Source organism: Trachemys scripta, chromosome 2, assembly GCF_013100865.1.
Source record: "Trachemys scripta elegans isolate TJP31775 chromosome 2, CAS_Tse_1.0, whole genome shotgun sequence".
NCBI classification, from domain to species: domain Eukaryota; kingdom Metazoa; phylum Chordata; order Testudines; family Emydidae; genus Trachemys; species Trachemys scripta.
Genome location: NC_048299.1, coordinates 197,138,585 through 197,162,921, shown reverse-complemented (window position 1 = coordinate 197,162,921; position 24,337 = coordinate 197,138,585). Strand labels below are relative to the sequence as shown.

The 24,337-nt window shown below is 44.3% G+C and overlaps 1 protein-coding gene across 7 annotated transcripts in view; it reads left to right on the top strand.

Moving 5' to 3' along the window:
* MTCL1 (microtubule crosslinking factor 1) overlaps positions 1–24,337 on the top strand; it is a 201,278-nt gene that overhangs the window by 107,467 nt on the left and 69,474 nt on the right. For 6 of the 7 annotated variants that reach the window (XM_034762626.1, XM_034762625.1, XM_034762624.1 and 3 more), the window contains exons 4-6: positions 2,607–2,666; positions 13,433–14,758; positions 15,688–15,843. In XM_034762626.1, coding sequence (XP_034618517.1) covers positions 2,607–2,666; positions 13,433–14,758; positions 15,688–15,843 — 1,542 coding nt within the window. The remainder of the gene's footprint in view (positions 1–2,606; positions 2,667–13,432; positions 14,759–15,687; positions 15,844–24,337) is intronic. The other variant, XM_034762628.1, reaches the window with a different exon arrangement.

Below are 24,337 nucleotides of genomic sequence, written 5' to 3'. Positions count from 1 at the left end.
CACTAATGCAAAGCAGAGGGGAACAACAAGCTGGTCCTATGACTTAGGGTCCATCTTTCTGCTCTAAACTATAACTTGTTACCATGTGGGCAACGGACCTATAATATCTGATCTGTCCAGGAGCGGGCTGGACAGTGCAGAACACATGTTTGGGGGAAAATTCAAGACTGGGAGTCTGTTGGGGTTACCCTGCAAGTAAAAAGCAAGGCGGGTGGAAGTCATAATGTGGGTGGTGTGTTGCTGACAGGCTGCTGGAGCCAGAGCTGCAGCTGTACACACACACACTCAGGGTGTGACCTGTAGGCTGTTGGCTGTTTGTGAGCAGCCCAGGTTGTGGGGCAGGCGGTGACACAATCTCTGACTGGTCTGGATTGCATCCCAGAATGTGACAATAGCCTACGAATGGGAACAAAGATGGAGGCATGGAGAGGTGAACTGACTCGCATACGGTCACACAACAGGATGGTGGTCACAATCTCCTGAGTCACATCTCCTGAGTCCTAGGGGAGAGCCCCATTCACTGGACCACATTGCCTCTCCAGCTATTGACTTCATCCAAATGTAGATGTGTTTCCTGAATAAGATGGTGTTGGGGTGGGGGAAAAGGTATTGTTATCCTTGATGGACATGTGAAAAGTTTTCAAATAATAATTTCGATATTTTAAAATATTTTTGTAAAATATATTTGTTTGCAGAGGACCTTTTATCCTAGCATGACTTCATGTTAGCTATAGGAAATCATTGCATTAAGCTGGAAAGCAGATTAACTCTCTGAACATCTAAAAATACAAATTGTAGAATATCTTGTACATATGGTAGTGGATGAGTAAGTTTTAGATAGTTTTGCTGTTTATAACACACAAGGGATTTAGTTTAGGAGTGCATTAATTATAATCTATAGTAGTTTAATAGCTAAAATAACCCCAATAGCCAGGGACCAAGAGGCAATAGATAGTTTTTATTTGGATTCCCACATTTTGTGTGTCCTTAGTTAGAATTCAGAATGTGTTGTCTACCAGCTGATAGCTAGACACTAGAGTGGATTTACCTATTTAGTAGAGTTCCTCCCTCCTCTCCCATCCCGTGACTGGAGAAGCAAAGCCAGAGACCTGTTCTTACTGAACTAACTGAACACCGTTATAAATCTGGAGTAACGCTATTGAAGCTTAGAGCGTAACACTTGATTTATCCCCTACAGTTCAGAGCAGAATTTGACCGAATGGAGGTTTTGCCATTGACTTTAATGGCACCAGGATTGGGCTCCAAGGCGATCATAATCTGTAGGCAGCAATCCTGCCAAGTGCCCCAAAAGGAAGCCTTGCCTCTGAGCAAACCAGTAGGAACAATGCTGAGCTTGTGTTAGCTGGAAATTGTTCACAATTGCACAAAAATAAATGAAAGTTGTCCTGATAAAATCCTCCTGTGTAGTGAAGCTGCCGTGCTCTTAGATTTATGATTAGGGAGTATCATCCTCCTTTTGAGGCCTCATTTGAAGGCTATTTAATTTTATTGAACAAAAATAAATCTTTTCTGTCGAGTACTAGCTCTATGAAAGTCTGCCCCTTCCCTCCTTAAAGTGGTCAACTTGCAACAGATTTTCTTTTTACACAAACATGGAGCAAGCCATTAAAGGCAGTAGAAGAGGGAAGTAGCCTAAAGTAGCTAGATTTGGGAGATGGGAGGAGTCTGAAAGCTCAGCCGTGGACTGATGAGGAGGGTGGGTGAGGAGGGTGCTTCTTCTTGGAATGTTATAAGTGGTTGGAATACAAGAAGCAAGATGGTCGGTTTTGAATCCAGGCTACTCTGTAGATTTGTAGCCTGCCAGCTTCTTTGCCTAATAATGGATATTATCATTTCTCTTCCAAACTTTAACCTACCGAAGCCAAATTCCAGCTTCATGGAAGTGGATGCCATTCACTTGCACCCGTTGACTTTAGCCCTAAAATAGAAAATTCAGATAAACAGAACTAATGACTTTGATACCTGCTGTAAACATATAAGAAAAAAACTATTCCTTTTCCTTTGGATGGCCAAAGACTGTTGAAACTTGAAACAGTGGTAATTGTTTCATTTCTGGGTCCTAGGTGTAAAAGCAATTGCCTGTGAAATGATATTCAAAAATGAATAAAGCTGTAAAGTTTTTATCCAACTTGCAAAATAAATTCAGTACTCAAGTGAGGCAGCTAGTAGGCTGTCTTTAATCAAGCACTTCCATGTATGCGACAGGCAAGGATTAGGCTGTGTTGCTTACACATAAGTAGTCTTCCCTTTTCCTACACTACTTTTCTGCACTGTTTCCAAAATATGTTTCATATCCATTGTGAATAACATTCTTGGATTTCTCCCAGATCAATCAAACATAAATCACTTCTGCAGAAAGCAGGTTTTGCCACAAGTTGGGGGGATAGGGAACAGACTTCCTTCTTTGGTGAACTTTTAACTACTGCAATTACATTTTACTGTAAATGGCTTTGATTAGCAAAAGCTAATAGAAAAGAGTCTGATTTTCTTATGGTGTCAGTTTTATGAAGGTGATGGTCTCTGCCAACTGCGGGGGGTTTGGGTGCAACTAGTAAATAATCGGGAATTGCTTGTATCTGTTTCAGAGCTCACTGAAGAGAAGAGGCAGCCGGGAAATGCACAAAGAAAAGAAGACATTCACCCAGGTACCATTTTCAAGAATGTGTGATGATTTTCATAATCATGTGACAATAAAATGGGGAAAACTAGAAGTCTCTCTTTACTGGGTGTTGACAGAACCACCAAAAATGTCAAACAGACCTGATTAGACTTAATCCACTGAGACATTTCAGATAATTTAGAAGCAATTTAGGACGTGAATTTGATTTTTAAACTCTGCAGCTCTTCAGTTTTATTCTCATCTCTGGTATCTAGACTCAGGCTAACTTTTTTCTTTTTTTCAGGAAAATAAAATCACCTTGCCTCATAAAGTAATTGGATCATAGCTCAGGGACTAACTAAATTTATACATGGTGCCAAAGTCTTTGTGCTAATGAGCATCATGGCACCAGATGGAGTTCACACACTGAAACAACACCTAATGTGTTCTGGTGTCAGAGCCCAAGGTTTGGTTTCTCGTGTGAGGTGAACAGCATGTGAACTTAAAAATATTTGCTTCCTCTAGCTCAGTTAAAATAAAGAGGCTGTGCTATCTGCCCCCCCCCCCCCCCCCTTGAATGCTGATTTTATTGAATTTCCATAGGCTGATTCTCCCCAGGAAAGCAGTCGTCCCGGATTCCTTTCCTTTTTGTGCTGACTGCAGTGGTTGAAGTCTTTTCTGGTCTCCATTCCATTAGCGAGTTAATAACGCTGAGATGAGGGTAGGGTTTCAGATCACTGTGAAGAGGAGTCAATAGCAGCATCACAGCTCTGTTGGAGAGAGAGAGAGAGATTGTACCTCCGGTTTTTCTCTCTAGTTCCCCTCAGCCCCCATCTGCAAACTGAATATATTAATGTGATTTCATCCTTATAGGTTTTTTCTAAGTTGATGGAATCTTAAAATTCATTGATTTGTAATAATACAACACTTAGCACTTTATGTCATCACCAGCCCCTGCGGCATGGGTAAGATGGGGAAGGGAGATTTACTGCACCAGTGGTATCTGGAAGCACCCGACCTGCAGAGAACACAGGCAGACACAATGCCGCCTCTAGGAAACAAATGTAGGAATTCATCGGAAGCAGCCTTTGAAAGGGTGCAATGTACTCTCCTCCCAAATGGCCAGCTGATGAGCAGAGACTACCGATAACTCTTGATGGGGGGGGGGGTAAAATTTAAAGGTCAGGGGGCATGTGATCGCACCATACGTTGCCTATAGCCCCTGTCCCACTCCCCCTGCAGCTCCCACACCCGCTTCAAGCCGGCACCACCTTGCCTCCTCTCCTTTCACATCTCCTTCCCCACTTACTTCTCCCATTGCCTCCTCGCTACTGGCTCGGTGCAGACCGGACACCTACTGCCAAGCAGGTAACTGCAGCTGCAGGCAAGGAAGGGATGGGACTCAGAGGGCTTTGCCGCATCCTTTCTGGCAGAGCTGCGCTGTCAGCCCCATCTCTCTTCCCTGCTCTGGGCATCTCTTAGTGGAGCTCAGCGGGAGCTCTAGGTACTGGTGCCTTTCTCAGGCACATCCCCCTGAGCTGGGCTCAGCCCAACTCCCAACCTGGCAGAAATCTGGGAGGGGGGAGCACATGACCCCATGTGCCCCCCGCCACAGCAACACCTGTGATGAGGATGATTATTTAAATGATCAGCTATTTGGGGCCGGGTTTTTTTCTACGTGTCTGTAAAGCACCTGGCAAACTATTGGGTTTATATAAATGATTATAAGCAAGGGCTTGGTCATGCCCACTTCAGGTTGTCTGGTGCAGCTGGCAGGACAAACATTCTTTTTCCATGCACTCAGGGAAAGCAAGCAGGTTCACAAACAGAGGATTCCTTATGCTCCCATCCCCAGCCCCTCCCCCCCGCAGTGCCCCAAGAACAGTCAGAATTTGATCCTATGCCTTTATAAAGATCTTTACAAACATTGACTAACTCACTTTCACATCACCTTGGTGTGGGATAGGCAAGAAAATATTATAATCCCCACATTGTAGTCACAGAGAGGCTAAAGCCCAGGTCCTCAAAGGTATCCTCATTGAAATAAGTGGGAGTTAGTTGCCTAAATACCTTTTGAGAATCTGGACCTAAGTGACTTGTCCAAGATCACAAAGTGACTCTTTATGTCTCATGTCCACTCTTTTTTGGACTGATTTTGCAAGCAAAGGTGACCATGAATTTAGATTCTAATAGTAGCTTGATGCGATCTGTGGACTTAAATATTCATAGACTACATCAGGACCAATTTCTCACCTACTGTGTGTTCACAGTGGGAAAATATGCAGAACTGTTCCATCCTCCGCAGTGCAGACCCAGTAAATACCCTGTAAAATTATTTTGAAATAAAGGGAAAACAAAACAAGTCTTTTAGTAGTGCTTCTCCACCATTAAGTATATTGAAGAAAAAAGTTTCTATTCAGCAAAGCTACAGAATGGAGCTACTTGGGAAATGCCAGGCAGCAATCAAAACACAAAGGAAACAGCACAAGGTAGGAGGGTTGGCACTCAGACAGCTGCTTGGGTACTAGCAATGGTACCTTGTCGTCAGACTTCCAATGCAATAAATGCTTAACCATCTTCTGCCTGGCAATACCCTTGAGCAGGTGGTTGTGAGGAGATAGTAGTTTGTCTCTATTTCTCTTTGTGTCTGCTTGCAAGCAAAAGAAATACCATATTTTGGAATTTCTGATCAGATCCTCAATCTCATGACAGAATTGACACCAGTGGTGGGCAACCTGGGGCCCATCAGGGTAATCCGCTGCTGGACCACAAGACAGTTTGTTTACATCGACCGTCCACAAGCACAGCCGCCCACGGCTCCCAGTGGCTCGCGAGCCAATTTTTGATGGCACGCGGCGGCGGGCTGAGCGGCTCAGGCCACCACTGCTCTGGGGTTCTGGCTGCTGCCCCGTTGCCAGCCGGGGTCCCAGCCACCAGCCCCACTCAGCACCTGCTGCTGGCCTGGGGACCCCCAGGGAACCCCAGGCTGGCAGCAGGCTGAGCAGGCTGGCGGCTGAGACCCTGGCTGGCAGGAGCCAGTGTCCGGAACCCCAGAGTGGCGGCGGGCTGAGCCACTCAGCCCGCTGCCAGCCTGGGGTTCCATTCACTCAGACAGCGGCAGGCTGAGCAGGGCTGGCGGTGGGCTGAGCAGGGCCTGGGATCCTTGTCTGGGGTTCCAGCCATCAGCCCTGCTCAGCCCGCTGCTTGTCTGGGGTCCAGCCGCTGGCCCTGCTCAGCCCGCTGCCGGTCTGGGGTTCCATTCACCCAGACAGGCAGCGGGCTGAGTGGGGCCGGTGGCCGGGACCCCAGTCCGGTAGCAGGCTGAGCCGCTCAGTCCGCTGCCGGTCTGGGGTTCCATCTGCCAGCTCCTGACAGCCGGGATCCCGGCCGCCGGCCCCCCTCAGCCCGCTACCAGCCTGGGGTTCTGCTCACCCAGGCCGGCAGGAGGCTGAGTGGGGCCGGCAGCCAGAAACCCTGAACGGCAGCAGGCTGAGTGCTGCCGGCACCTCACGCTGGCAGCGGACTGAGCCACTCAGCCCTCCGCCGGCCCTGCTCAGCCCGCCACGACCCACTCAGCCTGCTGCCAGCTGAGTGAATGGAACCCCAGGTTGGCAGCAGGTTGAGCAGGGCCAGCGGCTGGACCCCAGACCGGCAGCGGGCTGAGCGGGGCTGGTGGCTGGAACCCCAGACAAGTATCCCAGGCAAGGATCACACTAAATTGATAAGATCTGCATTTTAATTTTATTTTAAATGAAGCTTCTTAACTATTTTAAAAACCTTATTTACTTTAAATACAACAATGATTTATTTATATAATATAGACATAGAGAGACACCTTCTACAAAAGTTAAAATGTATTACTGGCACGCGAAACCTTAAATTACAGTGAACTTGGCACACCATTTCTGAAAGGTTGCTGACTCCTGGTGTAGGGTGTCCTACATTCTACTTCTTTAAAATTGACATCAACTGGTCAAGAAATCATTGATATTTCTTGTACACAAAGCTTCTGAAGGGACATGTACATGAGAGTTGGAATTTTATACTTCTGGCATGCATAGACATTACTGACAAATCTGTTCTGAGCATTTTATCCCCTTGGAAAAGCTCTTGAAGGATTGAGATTTTCTGTTAGCATGCATGTGAACTAGGGAAATAGCTATGTCACCTTTCCAAAGGGAATCCATATTTGGTAGTTGGGATTAACATCCAGCAATTCTGTTGTCTTGTATCTGTCTTTTTTCCCCATGATTTTGAATGGAAACAACTTTTGGGGGTTTTTTTGTTCTGCTTTGTCAGTTGTGAAAAAGATTGTTAGACTTACTATTATCTATCATACTTTAACACTTTAGTCAAAAGACTAATAACATTATAAGAATAATAACCAATGGTGCTTTTCTGCTGGTAAAACAACACTTAACTGCGGAAGTATTCAACTTGCGTTGAGCAATGAAGTTGGACACAAGCATTAAGGGCCTGGCACAAAATCCATTGAAGTCAATGAGAATTTTTCTTTCTTTTTTTTTTAAAGCAGACACATTCATCTTGTATTGCCTCAAGAATAGCTAGGAGACTATTGTTTATCGGCTTGAAATCCAATGCAAATTAAGTCTGAAATTCTCCTTTACCTTAATGGGACCAGGATCAAGCCTGTACAGCTAACACCAATGAAAAAGATATGTGTGATGACTGTTGCTTTTAGAGTGTGTATGAATGAAGTTATCAACAAAAAGGGAGATAAAAGAACCTGGGTAATTACGCAGGAATTTCCAGGAAAACATACAGATTGCTGGGCTTGGCAGCCAACAAAAGCAGACAAATAAGATGAATTCTATTGGATTTCAAAGAAAGCATAAAGGGAATTTCATATGAGAGCATTTATGGCAGTTTAAAAAAAATGTGGGACTTGTCTAAATTTGATTTTATATGTTCTCAAGTATACAAATAACTGTTCTTAATTTCCTTACAGATGAATCCAGCACTGATCTAGACAAAACTGTTCTTAAAAGTAAAGTCTATAATGGTGATGATAAACTTATTGTCAGAACAAAAAAGAAAAACAATGCATTCTTTAGAGTACAAAACCCCATTCTGCAGCACCGAATAAAGATGTTTTACTCTTAAAGCCAGATTTAGCCAAAACAAGCAAAACCTTCCAGGGATTTCAGTGGAAGCTGCATAAACTTTTGTCATGGCTGAATTTGGTACTTAATTTCCAACATCTAATTGCTAGTGAAGATGCAAGCAACTTGCAAACATCTGAGACTTCACAATTGAAGCTGTGTGTGCGTGTGCTTGTGTATGAGAATGCAAATATATTAACACAGATAAGGAATCTATTGTAAAGACGCTCATTATAATTGTTAGTAGTTTATACCTTCTTGAACGTATTTATAAAAAATCAAAGTATTGGTGCCAGAGCAATTATGACCACTGTCTTAACCAATCAACCGAATTTGTATTTGTTTTGATCTGTTTGATTCTGTTACTCCTGCTCATCACTGAGATAATTGGCAGCTTTGATTTTTTTGGAGGTGTATGAATCTTTTGTTTACATATTTCATGTTCTCACTTAGCCTGTTAACTTCCTTACTGTTTTTTAAAAACCATATCTTGCTTCCAGGAAAGCCAGGGCCAAAACTCCCACTGACTTCAATGGAGCAGAACTGGGCCATAGTTGCCCAATTTACTCTGTATCTGTTGTAACTGAAATTAAATAATTAGTGTATATTTGAACAGAGGTAGTGATAGATTATTGTAAGTAACAGATGTTGATGATGATGTAATGAGGTGTACTTTAGGAATTAAACTCCCCCAGGCAGATTGCATAGTCTTAATTAGTCTTGTTCCAAATTTTTATCTAAACTGGGTGACTAATTAAAATAGTCAATTAAAATGGGCATTTCTTCTTCTGACTTTTGTTTCACTTACTGTGCGTTGTAACAAAAACTGTACTTGTGAATTGTAACACAGTGTTGCTGAAACTGAAATGGAGGGTCCATAGCTTCTTGTACATGTTTTCCTCATGGCCCTCCCAGCCAGGGATTTCCCTACACCCCCCCTGAATTTCCCCAACATCCCCCCTCCCCCCAACAGTTTTGTGAACTTGTTACATGCAGTGTTGCCAAATTAGTGATTGTTTGGAAATTTGAATTGAAATTGAAATGTTAATACACACTTTAAAAGCATATAAAGTGTATGATATAATACATGTATCTGAAAAAGTATAATAGATTTGAAAAGTATGAACATAGACTAGCTTCCTTATACAGCTGTTTTTTATGACAGCGTCAGTGCATTCATTTTGTTGATGTTGGCCAACCTAATAATTTCAAATCATGATTTGTAAGCAAAGTCTAATTGAGCTCTCCCTGACAGCTAGTGGCTGCGGGGGAAAGGCTTCAGGACCAGATTGTATTTACATTCACACCTAATCTACCTAGGTATCCAGCAAACAGAGCTGTGTTGACCAAGTGATACATTGGGGCTGGGTTACAAATCACTTGAATGTGAGCGGGGGGGCGGGGGGAGAGCGCGGGGGGAGGAGGGGGAATGAAATGTTGTTGTTCTTATTGTATGAGTAAAGGGCAGTAGAACTGTACTTAGCCTGTGCCGATTGAGGGCATCAAGAGAGAGGGTGGGGACAGGTGTTTTGCTTGATGGTCTGTCTGAGTCACAAGTACTATTTGACCTGCCCCTCTCCACTGCTTAAAAACAGAGCTGATTAGGCTCCTTTTGTTAAGTGACCACATCAGCTGACGTCACCGATAATCGGGTCTAAGTGCTTAGACCTGCTGTGGGACAGTGTTTCTGTGGAAGAGATGGCCCAGTCTGCACTAGCAGCAAGGTTCCTCCATTGAGAGCTCAGCTGAAATCACTGAGAGCTGGGTGGAACCTTAAGAGACCAACTCGCAGAGGTCACAGTGGCAGGTGGCAGCAGAATGTGACGGCGCAGGGCCATTGGCAACAGAGTGATGGAGTGAACGGTGGCACAACGACCAACAGTGGTCAGAGCGAACAGTGAGCAGTTGGAGAAACAAGCAAGATGTCTTCTTGCCCCCCAACTGGGAGGTGAACTCATGTGAAAGCACCTCTGAACTCTGAGTCTCCACTGACCAAGGACAGCAACGGTGAGTGTTAATGAGGCTGTTAAGAATGCTGGAGACACAACACAGTTCATGCGAACAAACATGTCTGTGGCATCATACTTTCTATTTAAGTACCACACTACAAACTGGAGGCCAATGTTAAGTGCATTGTCACTTGTTCATCCTGAAGTTGAACACTTGTTCTGAACAAGACCAGCAAATGATCAATATCTTTCTGCTAGAAACTCAACTGACTGGCTAGAAGCATGTGGTGCAACAGTGAAAGACTCAACAATTGAAAAAGTGAAGAACTCTCTCACCACATTCAAAAAATTTGCATGGATGGCTGATGAATGCACCGATGCAAATGGGCATCAAGTATTAAGTCATTGTGTACGTTATCCTGATGTCCATGGTAGGCCAGTAGATGCATTTTTTAGATGTTCAAGTTATAGAAGACAAATCAGCTGCATCTGTGACAACCCACATCTTAGAAGAGTTAAATGCTTGTCAATTGGACCCCAAACAGATGGCTGCTTGTGCATTTGATGAAGCTGCAAACTTCTCTGGAAGACAGGGTGGAGTACAAGCTTTGCTCAGAGAAAAGTGTAACCCTAATCTCTCCTATACACACTGTAGAGGCCATCTACTCCAACTAGCGCTAGTATGAGCTGCAGACTCTTCAAAAGACATTAAAAAAGCTATACATTTAATGTCTTCGTTATATTCTTTTTTCAGCAAGAGTCCAAAAAGACTGAATATCTTGGAAAATATAGAAGATACACTGGGACTGAAGTTCAAATTAGTCCAACCTGGGAAAACCCTCTGGCTTTCTCATGAGCAATCCTTGGCTGTTGTCTTAAAATTACTCCAGCCGTTATTACTGGCTTTGGAAAGTATCTACCAAGATGGGATGGATCTAAGTAGTGAGGCTGGTGGATTACTTTTGTTACTACGTTCAGAGAAGACTATTGCCATTCTCTCTCTCGTAAGTCTACTGTTGAAACCACTCCAGGCATCTGCTACAACAATAGTAGATCTTTGTCCAGCAATAGAAGCTACATTTGGATCAATCAGAGATCTATCCATTGAAAAAGTACTGGAAGAAACAAAGACTTCAGTCAAGAAGTTGACTAATGAAGGAATTTATATTGAATCCTTAAGTGAAGAGAACAAGAAGTGTTTGTTAAGACAACTGAAAAAGTACACAGACTTGATTCTTAAGTCGACAGCAGCGACTTCTAGATTCTACTCAACCTCTACGTAGCTTTTACAGACCCCTGTCCTATAAAGCACAGACAGTTGAGTGTAGTGAGGCACTACCAGCAATGGGGCTGCCATGTGCTCAGGACAGAATAGAGAATTTGAACACAGAGTAGAATATCATATGACAAATGAATGAAGATTTGACTTCAACTTCTTTTTTATCATCACTAGTGGCTCGACCCGATCTTTATGCTGTGTTTCCTGGGCTGAAAGAAGTAGGAATTCATCTCTTGCTACTCCCAGTCACAACAGCTACCGTTGAGCATTCTTTTTCATCATTGAATAGAATTTTGTGTTCTGAAAGAAGTCGCCTTCTGCCTGATCATGTGAATGAACTAATAAGCATATTAATTGAAGGAATGGAAGTACCGGACACACAAGAAGCCACCAAAAATGAATGCATTGCATTCAAGAAGTTCATTAAAAGAGTTGTGCAAAATTATAACAAGAAACCAAGGAAGATGTAGATGTAGTGCTTCATAGAAGGCTCGAGTAGCCAACTTTAATTTGTGTGATGATTTTAAAACATGAGTTAAATCTAATAAAATAGTCATGAAACATTTTTCAGTTTTTACTGTGGTGCCATACAGCCCACCTTCACCCTCATGGTCTCACCCCTCATCGGCCCTGACTCCCCCCCTGTAAATTCGATTCCCCCCCGCATTTCAATTCCTGGGGAAAACACTGCTTCCAGCAACGTTGACAAAACCTACAACCTCAAGAAATTATCTTTCAAAGACTGCCTTCCATAATTATACTGATGCTGATAACTGCGTCTCTTCGGAGACCAAATACCTACATCTCCATGACAAATAATAAAAGTGAATAATGCAAGAGAATAGTTCATCTTAAAATTTACTTAATCTTGCCTCTTATTTCTATGTAATACACATTAGAGATGTGGTTTTAAAATATCCCCAAAACAAAATCTCTTATTTAAGAGACTGTGCTTGCTTTAAAGTGAAAGTTTTCTAATGGGCTGGGTTTGGATTTTACAGAGGTGCTAGGATGACCATATTTCCCTAAACTGAAAATGGGACACTGGGAGTGGATATGACCCTTCTGCCCCAGTCCTTCTCCCTCCTATTTTTCTCCATCCCCTCCTCTCTGTCCCTCTCCCTGACCCACTCTGCTCCTATTTCCCTCCTCCCCTGCCCTCTCCTCACTTCTCTGCATTGAGAGAATATGAGCTGCCAGGCATCGCTGTGCGGGATTGGCCCAAGCCAATGTCACAGAACCAGTGCTTAATTTGTGCTGGGGCTGAGCCCTGGCACCTTTAGGCTTGGCAATTCATAGCCCTCGCACCTCTGGGATCCCAGCTAACAGCCGCCACTCTCCGGCCGCTCAGCTCTGAAGGCGCCACCACTGCCAGCAGCAGCACAGAAGTAAAGGTGTCAATACACCATACTATGCCACCCTTACTTCTGCGCTGCTGCTGGAGGCAGCATTGCCTTCGGAGCTGGCCAGCAGCCGCCTTTCTCCAGCTGCTCCAGCCAGTGCTTAATTTATGCCGGAGCTGAACCCCGGCACCTCTTTCATTACAAATTAAGCACTGCATGGATGTCACAACTCTTTTGGCCAAACTGGGCATTTTGTCCAATTTACTCTTGCCCGAACATTCCTCTGCACCCTCCTAGGGTAAGAGCAAACGGGACAAATGCCCAGTTTTGCCAAAAAAGTCATGACGTCCAGGATGGAGCTTAAAAAGGGGACTGTCCCAGCTAAAACAGGATGTATGGTCACCTGAGTTAGTGTATTCCTTTTCACTGTCATCTCTGGAGAGCTGGGCTCACACATAGTTTATATCACTGGTGACATGATGGTCACATCCTATTTCCCAACAATAGCAACAACAATCGTGCTTCTCATTTTCAAGAGGATTTACAAACATGTCCTGTGTCACAAAATGTTGTGAGGATTCTTTAGTCAAAGTCTAGTGCATGCTTTTCATTATGGCAAAACAACCACACAGTTTGACACACTTCCGAATGTTTGACACACTGCTGGGAAGACGACTGAGTGGAGAAATGAGAAGCAACCTCATTTGTACAGTTAGCCTCTGCTTCATGCATGCTAAAAATTATCTAATTTATAATTAAAATTAAAAGGAAATAGTTCAAACAAAATACTACACCGTTTCATTTGAATCATTTTTTGTTGTTCATAAAGTTTGTGCAATCTTTGATAAGACCTTGTTGTCTGCAAAACACATCAGCACAGTTATGCTATGATTTTTCTATTCATCTGGAAACTATGTTAATTTTACCAGGCCCAAGCCGTGAAATGTATCAGCTTTATTTGTGATTTGCACAGCGTGCGCTCTTGCTCTCTCTCTTTCAATTGTATGTATGTTTGAAATTTCAAAGGAAAAAATGTGAAGATTTTGGTACTTAAACAATTGATTATGCCTTTATTATATAATAATTCTTTTTTGCGGGGGGGCTCTTTCTATTGGCAGGAGGACAGTGCTGACTTGAAGTGCCAGCTTCAGTTTGCCAAAGAAGAAGCAGTGCTAATGCGTAAGAAAATGGCCAAGCTGGGGAGGGAGAAAGATGAACTGGAACAGGAGCTCCAGAAGTACAAGTCCATCTATGGAGATGTGGATAGTCCACTCCCTATCGGGGAGGCAGGAGGGCCACCCAGCACCAGAGAGGCTGAGCTAAAACTTCGTCTGAAACTGGTGGAAGAGGAAGCTAACATACTGGGCAGGAAGATAGTTGAACTGGAGGTGGAGAACAGAGGTATTAAAGCTGAGATGGAGGACATGAGATGCCAGTATGAGAGAGAGTGTCTTAGCCGGGACCACATTTCAAGCATTCCTACCTCGCCATACGGTGACTCGATGGAGTCGGCAACAGAGCTGCGCCGTCACTTGCAGTTTGTTGAAGAAGAGGCGGAGCTGTTGAGGAGATCGATCTCTGAGATTGAGGATCACAACAAACAACTAACCAATGAACTGAACAAATTCAAGTTTGAGCCCAGTCAGGAGTCCAGCTGGCTGGATGATGGTGCCTCTAAATGCAGTGGATCCCTACAAGAGGAGTTGAAATCAGCGAGGATGCAAATCAATGAACTGAGTGGAAAAGTGATGAAACTCCAGTATGAGAATCGTGTGTTGATGTCCAATGTGCAGCGCTATGATCTTGTCTCTCACCTAGGGCTGCGCACTTCAAGTCCCAGGGACAGTGATGCTGAGAGTGATGCAGGAAAGAAAGAGAGTGACAGTGAAGAGGGCCACCCAACTGAGCCAAAGAGAGAAGGACCCATTGGGGGTGAGAGTGACTCAGAAGAAGTTTATGAGAAGACGTCAGGTTTTGAGAGTGGTAAGCCATCAGAAGTTAGCGACCTCTGTTCTACTGAGTTAATGAGAGTGAAAGAGGACACTGAGTCTTTAATTAACATCAAACGAGAGGCTGAACGGCTTGAAAGGACAGTGCTCCATCTCATCACTGACACTGATAGTTTAATTTATGATGCCAAGGTGCACATCACCAGCAGTCCCTCCTCTGAGCAGGGTTTCAAAAGTGATGGAGAGAGAAGTGAGGATAAAAATGAACCAGAACTTCTGGACACTATCAATTCAAGGATGAAAGCTTTCCGTAAAGAACTACAGACCTTCCTGGAGAAGGTTGATCACATCGGGGAAGGCCTCAAAGAACAAATGGAAGACCTCTCCCCTTTGCCCCACCTGACAGAGTCTTCCAGTTTTCTGTCCACAATGACATCCATGTCTCGAGACTCACCCATTGGTAACCTAGGAAAGGAGTTAATTACAGACTTCCAGGTAAGTGGGCTTCTTCTTTGCTTTCCCTCTGCTTATTGTTTCTCTTTCTTGCTGGCATTGCTACTCTAGAGCTAATTTCGCACACAGCTGCTTTATGATTTCAAATTGGCAGTGTATTACAGTCTAAAATGTAAAACAAACCCTTTTTAATGTTTTTATGCTCAACTACTTTGGTTCAGAGGCGGTTCCTCATGGTAAAAAGGCTAATCCGATGAAAGCAATAGGTACCTGGGGTTTTTGTTGTCTCTAGCAGCAACATTTCCTGATGAAGATGTGATTAGTTAAAAAATCCAAAGTAAATTTTCCTGTCAAAAGCAATTAGAAGCCTTGCTAATGAATGTATAGAGTTCTTTATTGTGCTCTCTTTTAAAAGAATGAGGCTTGTTCTCAAAAGCCTTGCCAAAAAAACAAAATAAAATAAAATTTCTAAGTGATGTTTTTTGAAAAGCCTGCTTACAGCTCACTCACATAACCGAGGGGCGAGTGAGAAGCACTAGCCAGCGAAGGACTGCCTTTCGTAAAGCGTTGCCAATGGGCGCATGTCTCAACTGCCACACTGGATATAGCTTTTCTGCACAGCACAAGTAAGGAAGGAAGAGCCTTGTATCCCGTATCCTTCATGACTTGTATGCTTGCTGTTGGTTTGACTCATGCATCCTCATTGCATGCGCCTCATAACCAGTGTTTGCATTATTTTTTCCTCTCTTTCTCTTTTTTGCTTTTCAGATGTTTCAGCCCATCATTTTGCTCATCCTCATTTTAGTTTTGTTCTCTTCACTTTCTTATGCCACTGTATTTAAGTTGTTTTTTCTGTTCACGCTTTTCTTTGTCTTGTAGTTTTTTTTCCAGTTGTCTACCTTACCCATTTTTGTTTTCTTTATTCCCTCCTGTCCTTTGTTTTTGTTATAAACCGCCCATGCACCTAACAGTCCAAACTGAGGGATCAGATGGAGTGGCAGCTCAGCCAAGATCGTGGAGAGGAGCAAGAGATTCACCACCACCGAGCCACCACCGAGCCACACCGCAGAGCTGATGGAGACATTAAACTCTACAGGCCAGGCGACAAGGGCTGTTTCAGTCTAGAGGTCAGCACAGCAGCCCATTCTACTAACTGCCTCCTGCTGCCTTGGAGGGGATATAAGTTTCAGCCACAGAAGTGGAGGGGGCGGGGAAGGGAGGGTGAACAAGCTAGGTGAAACACTGCAACTTTGCTGTGACGTTTTCAGCAAACATATTTAAATATTCATAAATTTCACAAAAGCAAATGCACTCTTATTTTGGGGCTTATCACACTGCTCCCAGTAGCCTTGCCTGATGGAAGAATAACATTTGGCTCAAGGCTCAAATAAAATAAAATACAATATGCTCTCTGGAAGGGACTTTGTGCCCTTGAGGGAGATGGTGTGCTTGTGCTTCCGTGCCCCCAGGTTTCATCTTGGATTTTAAATGTTTTGAAGGCTAGAGATGCTCGGGATGGGGCTACATAGTGCACAGCACTGTAATTCCTAACAGGCAGCAGGACAGCATACAGTCTCAAAAAAATTATTTAAACAGAATTATCAGATGCTGTCGGTCTGACATATTTCTATATTTGTCAAATATAAAAGCTAACACATTTTTATTTTAAAATCTCCCCCACTCAGAGGCTCAAGGCATGCTTTGCTGTACCAGGTTAAAATGTAGCTTAAACTGATTTGGTATAAACACAGATTGGCTACAGCAGGGGTTCTCAACCTTTTTCTTTCTGAGGACCCCCCAACATGCTATAAAAACTCCACGGCCCACCTGTGCCACAGTAACTGATTTTCTGCATATAAAAGCCAGGGCCGGCTTTAGGGGGTAGCAAACAGGGAAATTGCCTGGGGCCCCTGCCAGTGGGAGCCCCATGAAGCTAAGCTGCTCAGGCTTTGGCTTCAGCCCCAGGTGGTGGGGCTCAGGGCCTCACGCTTCAGCCCCATGTGGTAGGGCTTCGGCTTTCTGCCCTGGGCCCCCATGGGTCTGATGCTGACCCTGCTTGACAGACCCCCGAAACCTGCTTGTGGCCCCTCAGGGGTTCCCGGACTCCTGATTGAGAACCACTGGGCTACAACATGGTTTCTGCTTTTTTTGTACTGTCTGGTCAATCTCCTTACCTAAACTAGCAAGTGGCATTTAAACATTGTTCTACAGATTAGCCCCATTCACACTGGCCTGCCAAACCTAGAAACTGGTTTAAATGGAAATAAGAAGTCGTTAAAGGGAGCTGAGTTTAAACATGGTTCTTTAATTCTGAAGCTCCATGTAGATAAAGACCTTAAAATATACAAGAAGCAGATAATTCAATCTGGAAGAAGGAAGATGCTGGCTGTGAGAGCTGGTAATTGTGATGAACAGACAATAGGCACTAGAGATCAGAGGCAGAGCTGGGGAGGGGAGGCATGCTCCTCACCGGCTGGTGGCCAAACAGATCAATTCCATCCTGAATTTCAAAGGCAGAGTGGCTCTCCTTCACTGAGCACAGGTAACCTTTTTTTTACCTTCTTGCCAGCAGTTGATGGGAGTAGCATAAGTAGTATTTAATTTACTGCCTCTCTCTCTTTACCCATCAAAGGTAAACTTCAAAACAGATATCTGCTAAAACATAAATAACAGTAAGTCAGTGGTTGGGAGTCAAACTTTCTCTTTAGATGTGGAAAACTGGAAGATGAGGGAGTTGAGTCCTTTCATTCAATACCTATCTGGAACAATTCCTAGTGAGAATTTCAGCAAGTATGGATCAGAAAATGATTTGAGTTAATGTTTAAAATCTTTCTGTTTAAACACTCTTACCATTAGTAGTTCCCTGCTGCCTGATTTTAACCTTCTCTTTGTATTATAAACCCTATATTTATCAAGCTACATGACTTGGGTAATTTTGGCACAAACGATTTGCCATCTACCAAAATGAGATGTTACCTAAAGTAAACTGTCAAAAGCTGAGCAGATGGTGGGAGTAGTTTTCACATCAAGGAGACCTTAGCCTGGCACACAAAAGCAGGTAGCTATAACTGAAGGTACAAGAATATCCACTCGAGATCCAACTGTGCTGGAGACACGAGTGTGGATGGGACACTCATAAAAGGGACCGAGGTAAGAAGGCATTAGTGACAAGCACACTTGTTTAAATACAATTTATTGAAGCTACGGGGAACATTACATTACACTGTCATATGTTGAAATGATTGGGAATACCCGTGGTTTGAAATGCCATGAAGATCATCCAGTATTCCACCTTGGAGCTGGGTACCTACATAGTTATTGGTTCAATACAGGATAACTGGATGAAACCAGTTATACAGGAAGTCAGCCTAGATAATCTAATGTTCTCTTCTGGCCTTGAGGTCTATGAAAACATAAAATGAGAACCAAATGAAGCATAAAGTTCCCCAAATGATTTTTTTAAATTGCTTTTGCTTTTCTTTTCTTAAATTTATTTTCTTTGAGACTGAGTTTGCAAAATCCAGAAATACTAAGTCACCTATTTTTTTGCCAGGTGAATGAGTAGAAAACATAGTTTTCAAGTGCAAAAAGTTATTTTTGTCATTGTAAAGAATAGAGATGAAAATTCATGTCCAAAAGCAGAAATGTCAAAAAGTAAACTTCTACCTAGTTTTGTTTCAGGAATGAAAATTTTCACACAGCTCCAGTAGGTAATAATGATTAGCTTTCTTCTTACTGTGTATGGCCTTTCAAAGAGATAGACATGTTTCAGTTATGCAAACAATTCTTTTGTAAGCACGCAAGTCCATTTTTTTCCAAGCCAAATTTTAAAGGGAACGTTTCCCATGAGCAACTTCCATTTACCCATTTCTCCTGTATAAACTATTTGAAAAATAAGCATTGTGGGAGCCTAATTGTTTGATTAAATACAATAGATGAAGACTGCCTTATGCCTGAACCGCCCTGTAGCCTAACTGTAAACATCTGCCTTTGTTTGGTTTTTGCACTGCTGTTGTTAGTGTAACAGTATTATTAGAATGTCTTTGCATATTAAAGACTTGGGTTAGATTCACAGTCCAATGGAAATTATTTCTTGAAATTGTCTTAAGAATGGGACTTTGTTTTCTTGCTGAAAACAAGTAATTGAATTGCTTTGGTAGTCGGGAGGAGGCCGGCGCCCACTGAGGTGAATATTCAATACATTACTCATGGTTTGAGCTCTGTTATGGTGGGTGGGAGAACTGGTTCTGTAAAATCCAGAGGGAAATCAAGTGAGTAAACAAGAATTGTTATCAGTAAAAGAGGCCAGAGGGATTAGAGAAAGTAGCACAATGCTTTAAGAAGCAAATGCATAGCATAGATCAAAGATTGCTATGGCAACCTATACAGATCAGTGAAAATTGACAAATATTTCATCTGATGAATTTCATCTCTTTTTCTGTTAGTGGAATATCTATAAGCAGAATGCAATTTCCTCATATTTTTTTCAAATGTAGTAGACAATTTTTCCTCAATTTTTTTTAATCTTTGGATTGGTCACGAACAGTTTGCTGTGAGCATTTGATACTTGATGTTCTAAAAGTCAAGTTGTATTGCTTAACTAAGGTTAGGCAAATAAACCACATGGTATTGCTTCTGTTTCTCAGCTGAATGAGTGCATAAGCACTTCTGGCACAAATAGTCATGCATAAATTTTAAATTTGGATTTTGTGATTACTTACATAGACAACTTTCATATTCTTTGCACGTACTTTCTGTGACCAAACATGACAGGAAATTTTTGCCTCTCACATGTTTGCAAGAAGTGAACACTAAAGCCATAACTAAGGCAGAATCCTTTAAAAAAATCTTTTTGGGTAACTTTTCATGAAAAATGTTTTCACCAAGTTCTAGTACTAAAGGGTAACAATGAAAGATGTTTTACACTTAGACTTTAGAATGGGCTAGTGAAAATTGCTTTATCTAGTTTTGCTATTTATTGTCCGCATATTAAATGTAAGCAGCTATATTAAACTAATTTATGGGTTGAAATTAAATCAACCAATTATAGATATTTTCAAGTAAAATGTGTCACTTCATCCTTAATTCCTACTTTGTATCTACATGGGATCTTCTGTATGATCAGAGAGAGCTATGATATCTGGCCACATCAGGACAGAATTGTAGCTTTTATGCCGACTGTCCTGTTTTTGTTTGTTTCAGATAGTCTCTTTGCATTCCTTTAAGGCAATTTTTGTAAATCCATTTGAGGGCTTTTCAGTAATATGACGTTTACAATGTATCCCAACCATGTGCTGAAATTTTACACATCATTCCCTTTTTACACTGATATAGTATTCCATCTTCATGCATTGCATATTATGTGTACTGAACAAAAAGCCATAAAATAGAAAACGTACCCATCACTTTTCAAAGTTGTGGGAAGCAGAATGACAAATTGGTACTAGATTACTGACAATATTCCTTCTCACTAGGATTAGGGGTAGTAAGAATGGTGCACTTTGATACATAGTATTCTCTTGTTCTATGTAAAATATCACTACTGATTGACAGTATAATGGCCTGAAAGACCCATTATGATGTAAATCTTAATATCCAAAGTCTAGGGCCTTGTCTACACTACGAGAGTAGTTCGAATTTACTTGCATCGAATTTTTGGAATCGATATTGCAAAGTCGAACGTCTGTGTCCACACTAAGGACAGTAATTCGACTTTGTGAGTCCACACTAACGGTGAAAGCGTCGACATTCGAAGCAGTGCACTGTGGTCAGCTATCCCACAGTTCCCGCAGTCCCCTCTGCCCATTGGAATTCTGGGTGTAGCCGGCAATGCCTTCTGGGTAACAAAATGTGTCGAGGGTGCTTTTGGGTAACTGTCGTCATCCGTCCATCACTCCCGCCCTCCCTCCCTGAAAGCGCCGGCGGGAAATCAGTTCGCGCACTTTTCCAGTCATTGACAGCGCGGATGCCACAGCACTGCGAGCATGGAGCACGCTGCGACCATCGCTGCAGTTGTGGCCGCTCTCAACGCCTCGCAGCTTATCATACACCTTTCCCTGAGGCAGATGCAGAAAAGTCAGGCGAGGAGGCTACGGCACCGCGGTGATGTCCTGAAGTCTGAGAGTAGCACAGACCTCTCAGAAAGCAGGGGACCCAGCGCCGAGGACATCACGATGGCAATGGGTCATGTTGATGCCGTGGAACGGCGATTCTGGGCACGGGAAACAAGCACTGAGTGGTGGGACCGCATAGTGCTGCAGGTCTGGGATGAATCCCAGTGGCTGCGAAACTTTCGCATGCGGAAGGGAACTTTCCTGGAACTTTGTGAGTTGCTGTCCCCTGCCCTGAAGCGCAATGACACCCGGTTGCGAGCTGCACTGAGTGTACAGAAGCGAGTGGCCATAGCCCTCTGGAAGCTTGCAACGCCAGACAGCTACCGGTCAGTCGCGAACCAGTTCGGGGTGGGCAAATCTACCGTGGGGGTTGTTGTGATGCAAGTAGCCAAGGCAATCGTTGATGTACTGCTGCCAAAGGTAGTGACCCTGGGAAACGTGGAGGCGATCATAGATGGCTTCGCAGCGATGGGATTCCCAAACTGCGGTGGGGCCATAGATGGAACTCACATCCCTATTCTGGCACCGGACCACCAAGCCACCCAGTACATTAACCGAAAGGGCTATTTTTCCATGGTGCTGCAAGCACTGGTGGACCACAGGGGACGTTTTACCAACATCTACGTGGGATGGCCGGGCAAGGTTCATGACGCTCGTGTTTTCAGGAACTCTGGTCTGTTTAGACGGCTGCAACAAGGTATTTACTTCCCGGACCACAAAATAACTGTTGGGGATGTGGAGATGCCTATAGTCATCCTCGGGGACCCAGCCTACCCGCTAATGCCCTGGCTCATGAAGCCCTATACTGGCGCCCTGGACACTGAAAAAGAACTCTTCAACTACCGGCTGAGCAAGTGCAGAATGGTGGTGGAGTGTGCTTTTGGCCGTCTCAAGGGGAGATGGAGAAGCTTGATGACTCGCTGTGATCTCAGCGAAACCAATATCCCCATTGTTATAGCAGCTTGCTGTGTGCTCCACAATCTCTGTGAGAGCAAGGGGGAGACCTTTATGGCGGGGTGGGAGGTTGATGAAAATAGCCTGGCTGCTGATTACGCTCAGCCAGACAGCCGGGCGATTAGAAGAGACCTGCGGGAAGCGCTGTGCATCCGGGAGGCTTTGAAAGCAAAGTTCCTGAGTGAGCAGGGTAACCTGTGACTTTTAAGTTTGTGTACAGAGAAGCTGAACCTGCCCCCGTTTCTTTACCCAGTTAATGTTGACTATCCTACCCAGTTACATACCCCCTTCACCCCCTTCCAACACACGTTTCGAAATAAAAATAGTTCTACTTTGTTAAAGCACACCGTTTTTTTTAATACTGTTTTCGCGGGAATTTTTTAAAACTGGGACGCAGACTGTGGTGCGGAGCGGGTGTAGTGTAGTGACGCGAATGAAGCTTCTAAACTCAAGGATTGACGGGCTCCGCTGCGGTGGGATGGTTGTTTCAACGGAGCCTGTCACCCCTCCTGATCGGGACTGTGTGTATGGGGGGGCTATGTGACTTTGTGGCAGGGGGAGGACGATTACAGATCCCCTGCTGCATGGCTCTGTGATCCTGCATAAGGACTGCCGCTTAAGATCTGTAACTGCCCTCCCCCGCCACAAAGTCACAGAGCAACCCACCCCCCACCACATAACATGAAAACAACCTCCCAGACTAACCAGGGTAACTAGTCACTGCATCACTGCACTGTGTATGTGCCCTGCTGCTGTGCCTGCCCCCGCCTATGTACCCTGCCAAAGGTGACTGTCCTGTCCAATTACCAACCCCCTTTCCCCTCCTCCTCCAAAAGAACATGATTGAAACAGTAGTTAACATGAACGTATTTTTTATTATCAACTACACATGGAACTGGGAGGTGAAACTTGGACGGGGGCTTGTGTCAGGCGGGAAGGAAAGAACTTTTCAAGTTTTGGGGAATGAGAGCCTTCTGCTACTAGAGCTCTCTGCAGGGGTGGAGTGAGAGTTAGCAGGGACTCTGCCGCCTCTCCTTCTTTGCACTTTGGGTGAGGTGGGTATGGGACTTGGTGGCGGGGGAGGGCGGTTAGAGATGGACTGCAGCGGGGCTCTGTCCTCCTGCCTCCGTTCCTGCAGAACATCCACAAGGCGCCGGAGCGTGTCTGTTTGCTCCCTCAGTAGTCCAAGCAGCGTTTGAGTCGCCTGCTGGTCTTCCTGCCGCCACCTCTCCTCCCGATCCATGTTTGCTTGCTGCATTTGGGTCAATTTCTCCCGCCACTGGGTCTGCTGTGCTGCCTGGGCTTGGGAACAGGCCATAAGTTCAGAGAACATGTCCTCCCGTGTCCTCTTCTTCCTATGCCTAATCTTCGCTAGCCTCTGGGAGTGTGATGCCAGGCTAGGTTGTGAGACAGTCGCAGATGTGGCTGTGGGAATGGGAAAAAGGGAGTGAATTCCTCAGAAAGATAAATGTAGTTGTGAACAAAGAACATAGTCTTTCTCTGTGAACAAGACCATGCACAGCACCTATCACATGCGCACTCAGCACAAGGTCGAATTCTCGGCCTTCGCATTCAGTGCCTGGGGTCTTCCACAGCACATTTGAGAAGCGGGGCAGCACAACGGAATTTCTGTTGCAGGCAGACATGGTAAGCCGTAGACTTGTGGCAGTTTAAAACTTTTATATTACCACTGGCCTCATTTCACATTTAAAGCAATGTCAGTACCTGCTGCCAGCAATCCGGCAAGCGGGAACTCTGCCCCTGTCCCACCCCCTCGCGGCTGTCCCCAGGAACGATCCCTTTCGGCAGCCCCTCTCCCGCCTCCACCGCGTGGCTGCAAACCAGCGGTTACAGTTCTGTAAAGGAACGAGCAAGCAGTCCCAACACTAACATTCCCCTACCTAATTCAAAGCAGGTCACCATGGGCGACATCACCCTGATGAGGATCTCTGACAGCGAGAGAGAGAGAATGCTCCGGGAAAGCCTCCAAAGACCAGGGCCGTATGCCGCCCTGCTGTGCAGAGCAATGATTCCCGAGTACTTGATAGTCTCGTGGCGCGGCAACGTGTCGTACTTCGGAGGACCCAATAAGGCCGCTCTCCCCAGGAACCTCATGCAACGGCTTTCCAATTACCTCCAGGAGAGCTTCATCGAGATGTCCCGGGAGGATTACTGCTCTATCCCTGCACATATAGACCGCATCTTACTCTAGCTGCAGTAGCAGGGACTAAACAGTAGAGCGGCTTGGGCAGGACAATCACGGAAAACCGGACATTGCTAGATTTTTTTTCAAAACTTGCACTGCCCATGACTGAACCGTTAAGTGCCTAGGGCAAACTAATCATGAACAACCCATTCTTTTAATTGTTAATATTCCTGTTCTGTTAAAAATAAATGTTTAGATGTTTACAACACTTACTGGATGATCCTTCACCAGATTCTGTGTCCGGGGTAACGGCTGGGGAGGGTTGGTAGGGGATCTCTGTAAGGGTGATGAAGAGATCCTGGCTGTCGGGGAAATCAGCGTTGTGAGCGCTGCCGACTGCCTCGTCCT